The sequence below is a fragment of the Dasypus novemcinctus genome, chromosome 3, assembly GCF_030445035.2.
Source record: "Dasypus novemcinctus isolate mDasNov1 chromosome 3, mDasNov1.1.hap2, whole genome shotgun sequence".
Taxonomy (NCBI): Eukaryota; Metazoa; Chordata; class Mammalia; order Cingulata; family Dasypodidae; genus Dasypus; species Dasypus novemcinctus.
In genome coordinates, this window is record NC_080675.1 from 1027021 (window position 1) to 1037895 (window position 10875).

The following is a 10875-nucleotide window of genomic DNA, read 5'->3' on the forward strand; positions in this document are numbered from 1 at the left end:
CTGTTTGTCTTTTTTCCTCTGTTTAGAATGGATAATTTCCATTTCAAGTTCACTGATGCGTCTGCTATTTCCAATCAGTTGTTAAGCCCATCCAGTGGATTTTCCATTTCACTTGTATTCTTTGGCTCTAGAATTTCTATGTGGCACTTTTTTTAGAGTTTCTTTTTTCTGATGAGAGTCTACCCATCCATTCATTGTGAGTATATTTTCCTTTAAGTCTTTGAACACATTCATAATGACTGCTTTAAAACTTCTATCTGCTAATTGCAACATATAGTTCACCTTGGGATTTATTTCTAAAGAGTGCTTTTTTCTATCCCATGTCCCATTTTCCTGTTTCTTTGCATAACTAGTGATTTTTTGTCTATGGAACATTTCAAAAGATACATTGAAGAGGCTTTGGTTTCTGTTATGATATTCTGAGAGTAATGGTTTTTGCTCCATTTGGCAGTTAACGTTTTTGGACTGAAGCTTTATACTTGGTGCAGCAGCTGAAATCTCTGCTCAGCTCTTTCAGCTCCCATTTGCTGCTTTTCTGCCAGGCTCATTGTCCTCTTCTTCACGTATGTGTACATACATATCACACATGTGTAATCATTAAGTATTTGGGAGGAGTTTAAAGCTGATTTTGAGGTTTACCCCTCTTTGCTGACTCCTGAATTTTTTTGTTAACTTTCTGGCTGCTCTACCAACCCCAAAATCTGTCTTTTGACACCTTGAACCTGAAAAGCTGTGTTTTTTTTGCCACCCCAGCATGCCAAGATGGAGGTGTGCCCTCAGGCAAATAGCCACAAACTCAAAAATCTTGAGGGCTCCAATGTCTGTTTGTCAAAGGTAGATGCCTTTCTAGTTTCTGCTAGAAATTTATTTATTTAACAGAATTGATCATTGTTGGTATGGTGGGTTGGTTTGACTGAGCTCCCCCAGCATTACGAGGCTCTCCATGTGATTGGTTTGCCTTTACTTAATTTTAACATTTCCTTCTAGTTTTATTTCATTATCAATGATCCTGAGTGTATTTCCCCATATGCCCTGTCTTATTTTTACGGGATTTTGTCCAGGTTTTTGACTAAACTGTAAGAATTAAATTTCAAGAGCAAGCCATGTTAATTAGGGCAGTAATTTAAGGTAGGGAGGGAAGAGAAATGGGAGAAAATAACAGATCACTGGTCCCAGGCAGAGAGGAAAGGACTGAAAAGGGATAAAAAGGGCTGATTTACAGACTACAATTCCCCATTATAGATGATAAATCCCACGTTTACTTGTGTAGTGATCCAGGTGGAGCAAAGAAGTCAGAATAAGGCATGAACCGGCAAGAGACATGCGCCAGGATGGGGTGAAGGCAAGAGAGCAAGAGGCCTTGGCACTTGCTTTTTATTTTTTTTAATTTTTAAAATTTATTTCTCTCCCCCCCCCCCCGCCAGGGTGTCTGCTCTCTGTGTCCATTCGCTGCATGTTCTTCTGTGACCACTTCTATTCTTACCAGTGCCACCAGGAAATCTGTGTCTCTTTTTGTTGCATCATCTTGTGTCAGCTCTCCATGTGTGTGGCACCATTCCTGGGCAGGCTGCACTTTCTTTCGCGCTGGGTGGCTCTCCTTACGGGGCACATTCTTTGCGCGTGGGGCTCCCCTATGTGGGGGACACCCCTGCTGGCACGGCACTCCTTGCATGCGCATCAGCACTGTGCATGGGCCAGCTCTACACAGGTCAAGGAGGCCCAGGGTTTGAACCGCAGACCCCTTATGTGTAGGTGGACGCCCTAACCACTGGGCCAAGTCCGCTTCCCGGCCCTTGCTTTTTTTTTTTTTTTTTTAAAGATTTATTTTTTATTTATTTAATTCCCCTCCCCTCCCCCGGTTGTCTGTTTTCTGTGTCTTTTTGCTGCGTCTTGTTTCTTTGTCCGCTTCTGTTGTCGTCAGCGGCACGGGGAGTGTGGGCGGCGCCATTCCTGGGCAGGCTGCACTTTCTTTCGCCCTGGGCGGCTCTCCTTACGGGGTGCACTCCTTGCGTGTGGGGCTCCTCTACGTGGGGACACCTCTGCGTGGCAGGGCACTCCTTGCGCGCATCAGCGCTGCGCATGGCCAGCTCCACACGGGTCAAGGAGGCCCGGGGTTTGAACCGCGGACCTCCCATGTGGTAGGCGGACGCCCTAACCACTGGGCCAAGTCCGCTTCCCGGCCCTTGCTTTTTAAACTGTTGATTATTCCACCCCTTTGATAATGGCGGGGGGGGGGGGGGAGTCCCAGCTGCTTGCTGTTTGGATCGATCACCCCGCCCGTCAGTCCCCCAGGAGGCCCAGTGATGCGGTCGCGGTCCTGGGGGAGTACGTGGCTCTTCTCCCAGCTTCTGAAGCCTCGTTCTGCGTGGGATTTCTCGAGTGTCTTCCAGCAGCTGTCTTGGGGGTGGACTTTTTGCAGGTTCCAGGTGAGTGTTGACTCCCTGTCTACCTGCTCGTGACGGCCTTTTGTGAACTGTCTGTTGACGCAGTGAAGGGCATGTTTAGATTCACCGGAGCTCCAGCTCTGCTAAGTGATTTTCATAAAGAGGATCGAAAGGTCCAAGGTGAAGACAAGTGGGTCGTTACACTGATAGCCCACGAGAGCCGAGCTGAGAAGGGAGAAGGTAGGTGGTGAGAAGTGGTGAAGTCAGTGGGTTTTTTAATCACAAAGAGGCCAAAAAGAATAATCATGAAGAAGCTCCTTGACCAGGTAAGGAGGGAAATGGAGCCGTGCTGAGCCCGGCCGCCTGCAGTGCAGGTGCATAGGTGGTGCTCCACCGGGTGCCCGGGCCATCGGAGGGGCGGCCGGGGCGGTGGGAGGGGCGGGCGCTGCCGTGGGGCGGCTTTGTTCTCCAGACTGCCCATGCTAAGGCCTTGGGGTGGCCGGTAGACGGAGAGAGGAAGACGAGCACGTGGGGCTGGAGCCTTCAGTCAGCCGGGGGCGGCGAGGCCACGGGGGCAGGGCTCCCACCTGGCGGCGGGCAGAGGGGCGAGAGTCTGCAGGGGCAGCGGGGCCTGAGGGGGCAGCCCGGCCGGGCCCTCGAGCACATGCAGCAGGGCCAGTGCGTCTGCCGGGACCTTCCGGCGGGGGCGCGAGCGTTCAGGCGCCGCTCGGGCCGTGTGTGGCCTTCCGGCCCCCGCACGAGGCAGGCCTGGAGGGGCCCCGGGTGCTGGCAGCTCAGGCAGCGGAGCTCCACTGCCCCTGGGTGTGCCCGGCACTCTGTGGGGTGAGGAGCGGAGAGCCCTAGAGGGGGCTGTGAGGGGCGCGGGCGAGGCCGCGGGCAGAGCCACCCGGGCAGGGTGGAGCCAGGCGGGGCTCCGGCCCCTCTGCAGCCTGAAACCCCGAGGCCGGAAACGACGGGGCCAGCCCCCCGCCAAGGGGGGTCAGCGCTTGTGGGGGCAGAATGTCTGTCTGGAGTGACGGGAAAGTTTGGGGGATGGATGGCAGTGATGGTGGCACATTTTGAACGCACTTAACAGCACTGAACTGTATACTTGAAAGTGGTTAAAATGGGAAATTTTTATGTTATATAGCCTGTGACCACGATAAAAAATAAAATTAAGAAAAAGGCAAGAAGAATGTGAGGGAACAGGTTTCTCTCCACATGAACTTCTGTTTAAATTAGTGACTATAAATCCACAAGGGATTTGAGTCTCCGCCCCTTGGTGGGTGGGGACTCACAGATAAGAGGCATGGCAAAGGACAGAGTTGAATTTATTGATGCTGTAAGATTTTGATGTTGGAGTTTTGATTTAGAGCCCTGGGGAATCAGCACACAGAGGAAAGAGGAGCAAGCCCTGGGAAGAGAGGACCCGAGCCAGGGGAACAGAGAGGAACAGAGACAGCTTCTTAGACACGGCAGAAACCCCAGGGAGAGAGGCAGAGACATTTGCTTGATAGTCCACAGCTGACCTTGCAGAGAAAACAGAGGAGCAGAGCCCAAAGAGAAGCACGACCTGGGAAGAGAAGCCCAGGAAGCCTGAGCCCTGACAGATGTCGGCAGCCATCCTGCTCTAACACGTGGAAATAAACTTAGCTGAGGGAAGTAACTTATGCATTATGGCCTGGTATCTGTAAGCTCCTACCCCAAATAATAACCTTTATAAAAGAAGAAAAAAATCCACAAGAGGGAGTGGATGTAGCTCAGCGGTTGAGCAGCTGCCTCTCACAAGGTCTTCGGTTCAAACCCCAGCACCTCCTAAAAATAAAGAGAAATAAACCCACGGGGTCCAACTCTGGGAGGTGAGGCCCTGACTTCCCAGTGGGCCACTGGCTGCCCAGGCCTGGCGCTGAGGAAGGGGCCAGCAGCAATGCTGATGCCCCTGCGGCTTTCCTCAGTGGCCAGGGGCCTCTCTGAGCAGCTGGGGAGGTAACATTTTCTCCCATGCCCAGCCTGCAGCCTGGCACTGCTCCCGCTTTGTGGCCAGCTGACGCCGAGGTGTGCTCCCCACCTTCGTCAACCCCTTGGGGCTCTCAGCCAGGGACAGCTGCAGGGGCGAGAGGTGATGGCCAGGGAGTAGACTGGCCTTCCACAGAGGGCCACTAGCATCCTCCAAGCCAGGCTCAGCCCCAAAACCACACTGGGCACGCGCGGGATGGCCTTGGTGTCTGCAAGGTGTTTCTGGAGGCTTCTCACCAGGCTCCTTCGGCAGGTGGAGCACTTGGGAGCAGCACAGCGCCAAATCTTAGTGGTGACTCCCTGCATGCAATCCCTCAGCAGCTGTGATTACCCGCATTTTACAGGAGTGGGATGGCCGGTCATGGCTGGACAGGTGATTGCCGGGACAGGGAGCAGGTGTCCTGCAGGCCAGAGGAGTGAGCATTGCCACGGGTGTGTCCTGAGGACAGGCAGATGGGTGCAGGTGGGGAGAGGGATAGAGCTACTCTCACAGAAATGTGGGGGTGGAGAATGTGGTGAGGGGAGGTGCAGAGGGCTGAGAAAATAGCTTAGAATTTGGGGCTACAGAGGAGGGACGCATGGGGATTGAAGCTCCACCAGGTGAGAAGGATGGAGACCACCCCTTTCTCCTACCACTTTTCAGCTTGAGGATAAGCAAGCACTAGTTCCTCAACTTGGAAGCTGGCCTGGAGGTAGGGGCCAATCTTTGCAGGATCTGCTATAAAGGTGATGGTGGAGGAGGTGGTGGTGGGGATGAGGATGGAGGGGGTTGGTGATGGTGGAGGAGGTGGTGGGGATGAGGGTGACAGAGAAAGTGGTGGTGATGATAATGGTGGCGGACAAGGTGACGGTGGTGTTGGTGATGGTGGAGATGGTGGTGATGATGGGGGAGGTGGTAGAGAAGAAAGTGGTGTTGCTGGTATTGATGGTGGAGATGGTGATGGTGGAGGTGGTAATGATGGAGGAAGTGATGATGGTGATGGTGGAGGAGGTAGTGACGGTGGAAGAGGTGGTCATGATGATGGTGGAGGAGGTGATGGTGGTGGTGGTGATGGTGGAGGAGGTGGTGATGGTGGAGGAGGTGGTGGTGATGATGGTGATGGTGGAGGAGGTGGTGGTGATGGTTGTGGAGGAGGTGGTGGTGGTGGTGGTGGTGGTGGTGGTGGACGTGGTGGTGGTTGTGGTAAGGATGGAGATGGTGGGGATGGAGACAATAATAGCGACAGTGCAAGGGAGGAGTAATTTCGTGAGGAAAAGGAAAGATGGGGTTGGCTGGGAGGGGGAAAGAGAAGCAACAGAGACCCAGGGCAGGGCCCAGGGAGGCGCTCACAGCTGGGGCCTGTTGGGCCGGGGCTGGACCTGCACGCACAGGTGAGTCTGTCCTAAGACCCTGGGGGGAAGTGGGAGACTATGGCATCAACTTTCCTTCCACCAGGAGCAGGACCTGGTGCCATTTATGAGTATCAGGAAGGGGCAAGACCAAGTGTGTGGGCAGCTCAGCTGGCCCGGTGGGGGCTGAGGAAGTGGGGGTGAGGCAGACCTGGCCACACTCTGGGGAAGCCCCACTGGAGATGCGTGGGGAGGGGCCTGGCCCCTGGGAGCCGCCTCCCCGCCCGTTGGCCCTGTGACTGGCCGCGGGGTGCACGGTCCAGGCTGTGTCCTGGCTGCCCGGCCCCTCCAGGCAGTTCCTTGGTCCTCCAGCTCGGGTGGAGCTCCCATCCTTCTGGACCCTTACCACATCCCCGTCCCTCCAGGGCTCCAGCCTCCAGAGTGGACACCTGCTTGTGGATGGCTCCGGCCAGCTCCTGCCAGACTGGATGCAGAGGGCTTCCCTGCCCTCCTGCCCCTGCTCACACGCAGGCCTTTGCAGGAGCCGGCTCTGAGCCTGCGGCGCCCCGCACCCCACCCTCCCTGCGCCCTCTGCTGTGCCTTCCCCTGGGGCCCCTCGGCGGTGGGGCCCCACCCCAGCCATGGCAGGCGCATGCCCGGCGTTCCTGACGTCTGTGGAAAGAGGAAAGTCCTGGATTTACCCCCACCTAGCTCTGGGATACAGGCCAGCCCTGTCCACGGAGCGGTCTCCTGTCCAGCCAAGGGGCCTGGCTGGAGAGTGCTCAGGGCCACTCCCCGGGAGTGGGGTCGACAGTGGCGACGGCCCCGGCAGGGCTGCTGTGGGCAGAGCTGGGCAGGCCTTGCCCAATTGGCACGGCAGCAGCCCCCGGTTCTGAGCAGCTGAGCCGGGGGGGGGGGGGCCAGGACGAGGTGCAGCAGCAGGCAGGGTAGGGCAGGGGCAGCAGGGACCGGACGCTGGGAGGGCTACACTCTGGGGACCCCTTGGCAGGCACAGGCCCCCGTCCCTGAGTCCAGGGCCGCTGGGATAAAGCTGAGGGTGCTGGTGGGCGCTGGCCTGGGCCACCTGCCCTGGGGACCTACACAGGCGACGTGCGCGGGGGCTCAGGGAGACCCCTGCCTCATGCCCCCTGGAGGGGAAGCCCCCCCCTTCACCCACACCCGAGGGGCAGGCCTTGTCCAGCCACCTGCCCAGCCTGACCCCATGGCGTGGGGGAGGGACACAGCAGCCTCCCAGCCGCATCCCCTCCTGCCCAGTGCTTCCTTCCTGAGCCTTTGGGACCCAGCCGGCACCCTGCAGGACAGCAGCAGCCTCGGCCGAGCGGGCATGCCGGGGGAGGGGCAGGGGTCCTGGCCAGCCTCCCCAGGGTGGGCAGGAGGATGACCCGCCTCTGCGGCCGCCAGGACCACAGGGCGATGCCGGCCCGGGGCCTGCACTGCCCCGCAGGGGGCGCTCCCTGTCCAGCGCCCGCCCCGGGCCCCACCTGGACCCCAGCCTGCACCCTGCAGGGAGACGCCCCGGCTGGCCCGCCCCAGGAATCACCACAGCGCGGTCCACCGCGGTGCTTTTATTCCATAGGTGTCACCGATAGGCACGTGAGGGTACCGACTGCTGCGAGCCCCGCTCTCGCTGTCCGCGGGGTGGCCCCTGGAGCGGCACCCTCGCCCGCGCTGCACGTCTCGGGCACACGCGTCCCGCGAGCCCTAAGTGCACGCGCGTGTATTTCGCGGGGCCCGAGGTGGGTGCAGAAGTAGAAGCCGCCCCTCCTCCGGGGTCGACTCCAGGGACCGTCAGCAGAAGACGGAGAATCCAGCGCGCCTCGCCGAGGGCAGGCGTCCACCCGGGAAGGACACGTCCCCCGCAGACAGCTGTGGGCAGCCACTGGCTGTGACACGCACACACAGACAGCCGTGGGCAGGCCACTGGCTGTGACACACGCACATACAGTCGGCCGTGGGCAGGCCACTGGCTGTGACACACGCACATACAGTCGGCCGTGGGCAGGCCACTGGCTGTGACACACACACACGCCTTGGGAAGCCCAGGCCACGGAACGCCAAGTGCAGAGCCTGAAGGCTGGGGCCCTCTGCCCGTGCTCCCGGGCCCGTGGCCGGTCCCAGCCTGGGGAGGGGGCTGGCGCCAGCAGGCAGCGGTGCTGGGCACGGGCCAGGACACGCCCAGCTCGCAGGGGCCATGCCGCACACCTGTCCACCTGACGCGGAGACCAACGGCCGTTTCCCTCCGCGCCAGGCAGACGACGCAGTACCCCGTCAAGTATGTCAGGAGAAGAGGCTGAGAATCTCAGCGGGACGCAGTCCCCAGCGCCATTTCCTGTAGCAGACAAAGTACACTGGGAGGCATAAGCTTAGCCCTGGGCAGGGGCTGGGGCGCGCCCTATGCCCCGAGGCTTCAGCGGCGTTTGTTCGGTGAGAGGGAGGCTGCGGCGTCAGTCTCCCCAGGCTGCGCCCCCTCCCTGCCCGCACAGTGGCAGCTTTCACCCACCCATCCAGGAGAAGGGGGGCTGTGCAAATCTTGCTCCTGGGAAGGTCAGTGCTCTGCAAAGGTCAGCAGCTCCCGGAGACCTGAAAGGCCGGCGACATCCTGCTCCAGCAGCGGCCCCGCACGCAGGGCTTGGCTCCAGGCCTCCCGTGGGCCCCCGGCCCCCTCGGCCCCCCTCTGGGCATGCTCAGAGGCGCCTGGGCTGGCACTCCAGCAGAGAGGTGGTACTGCCCATCGCCAGCACCTGAAGAGCCCACTTCCAAATCCCGACTTGCCCTGTGCTGCCGGGCCACCGCTCCCTAAGCGGCGCAGTCCCCCCCTCCCTCCCTGCCCCCGCGTCCTGGCTGGGAGGCCCCGTTGCCATAAACTCCAAAGCTGCTCGGCTCCTGGCATGCTCCTGCCGCCCCCCAGGACGCCAGCTGCGCCTGGCTGCCCCTGCTGGCTCGCCCAGGGCCGTCCCGGCAGGGGTCCCTGCTGTCGCCCACCCAGGCCCGCCGTTCCCGCGGCCCCGTGGGAACTCGCACCCGTGGCTTCTCGACAAGCGCATTCTTCACCTAGAGGAGCAGGCCTGAGGACGCCACTGGGTTCAGGAGCCCCGGGGTGCCCCGCCTCCTCTGGACTGTGGGCAGAGGGATGGCGAGAAGCACAGTGTCGGCCGCGCCAGTGGAGCATTGGGTCAGCGGGGCGGGCAGGAAGGGGAGAAGGCGTGGAGGGGAGGCCGCGGGCGGGTGGGCAGGCGGCAGGGCCGGCCAGTGGGGACGCGCATCCCGCAGCCCCTCGTCCCGGCCGCCCGAGGACCCCCGGCGCGGTCACGCCAGCAGGGACCTGACGAGGCCGCAGTGGAACTTGCGGACGTGGCGGTAAAGGTCCCCGGACTGCGTGAACCTGCGCCCGCACCAGCGGCAGGCGTGCGGCTTCTCGCGCGTGTGCACCACCGCGTGCCGGCTCAGGTTGTGCGAGTACTGGAAGCCCTTGCCGCACTGCGCGCACGTGTAGGGCTTCTCGCCCGAGTGCGTCCGCTCGTGCCTCCGCAGCGTGTACAAGCAGGAGAAGGTCTTCCCGCAGCGCGGGCACGTGGGCGCGGCGCCGTCGGGCGGGAGCCGGGTGCGCGCGCCCTCGCGCTCGCGGAAGTGGGCGCTGAGGTGCAGCTGCAGCACGTGCGCGCCGGGGAAGAGCTTGCTGCACAGCGGGCAGAGGCGCAGCGGCCCCAGCTCGTCCTGGCGGGACCCCGGCCCCGCCCCGCTGCCCCGCGGCGGCTCCAGGCCCACGGCCGGGCGCCTGGCGGCGGGAAGGCCGAGGGGCCGCGGGGGGCCGCCGGGGCTCCGAGGGCGGCTGCCGTGCTCCCGCTCGGGCAGGGAGTCCTGCTCGTCCTTCACAGCTGGCCGGGCCCCCGGCTGCAGCCCCCCCTGGCCGCAGAGGGGTGGCTGGGGAAGGCAGGGCGGGTGGACGGGCTGCTCCCTGGGGCAGGCCTTGAGCGACAGGTCCAGGGCCGCGTCCGCCTCTCCTGAGGCCTGCCCGGGGGGCGGCCCCGCGGCTCGTGGGGGGAGGGCGGGCTTGGGCCCGGCCCCGGCGCGGCTGCGAAGGTGAGGGGTCCGGGAGGGCAGGGGGCCCGGGGGCTGGCTGGGCGGCTCGGCCCCCGGGCCCGGCGCCTGCGGGCTCGGCCGCGGCTCCTCGTCGCGGAGCCGGCGCTTGCACACCTGGACGATGTCGTGCATGTGCAGGTAGCTGGCGGCGGCCAGCACGTCCTCCAGCGGCAGGCCGCGCATCTCCAGGCGGCCCTCGTACATGAAGTCCAGCAGGCGGCCGAAGGCGGGCGGCGTGACGATGTCGCCGTTGAGCCGCACCGCGTCGCGGCCGCCCGCGGGCCGGTCCCTGTAGAAGAGGTGGAAGGAGACGCTGCACGCGGCCAGCACGGCGCGGTGGGCCGGGAAGCGCGCGTCGCCCACGAGCACGGTGCAGTCGCACAGGAAGCCGCGCTCGCGCTGCTGCCTCAGTTGGCCCAGCAGCCGCCCGCCGTGCTCCGGGAACTCCATGTCGTCGCCGTCATCACCTGGGCACGGACGGGACGCCCGTGAGCGCGCCTGGAGACGCACGGCCGCCGCGCGCCCCGGGAGCCGCCCTGGGCACCTGCCCGGGAGCAGGGAAAACCCGCCCGAAAGTACAGCGGAGCCGCTACCCGGCGGGGGCCGCGGGCGGCGGGCGGGCAGGGGCCCCGAGAAGCGCCCTCCCCGTCGGGCCGCGCGGACCCTCCGTCTCCGCCCGGCTGGCCCGGCGCTCCGCGGCCCGAGTCCCCTCCCGCCGGCCGCCCGGCCCGCCAGATGCCGCCGCCGCCGCCGCGGCCCCATTTAAGGCAGCGCGGCCCGGGAGCCGGCCCGGCAGGCGGGGCAGACCCGGCGCCCGCCCCCCGCGCTCACCTCGCCGCCCCAAGTTTCTCTCCGGCCGCGCGCGCCCGCCCCGCGGGTCCCGGGAGGAGCTGGGCGCGCTCCACGGCGGGGAAGGCGCTCGGGGGGGGGCGGGGAGGGCGCTCGGGGCGGGGAGGGAGCCGGGGGGCGGGAGCCGGGGGGCGGGGAGGGAGCCGGGGGGGGGGGGCGGGCGGCGGTGCGCGCTCCAACTTGGTGGGCCCGCCCC

The 10875-nt window shown here is 62.8% G+C and overlaps 1 protein-coding gene across 2 annotated transcripts; it reads right to left on the reverse strand.

The window, feature by feature from the left end:
* Positions 1-7305: 7305 nt before the first annotated feature.
* Positions 7306-10741, reverse strand: ZBTB42 (zinc finger and BTB domain containing 42). Of its 2 annotated transcripts, XR_009184295.2 has the most exons (3): positions 10662-10741; positions 8772-10297; positions 7306-8330 (listed from the first exon to the last, which is right to left on the reverse strand). XR_009184295.2 is itself a non-coding variant. In XM_058290907.2 (2 exons), exon 2 carries the CDS (start codon positions 10278-10280, stop codon positions 9057-9059), a length of 1224 nt encoding a protein of 407 aa, XP_058146890.1. In that variant the 5' UTR covers positions 10281-10297; positions 10662-10741; the 3' UTR covers positions 7306-9056. The 2 variants fall into 2 exon arrangements, 1 of the variants encoding a protein (XP_058146890.1); XM_058290907.2 differs by having other exon boundaries at positions 7306-10297.
* Between the last annotated feature and the right edge of the window lie 134 nt (positions 10742-10875).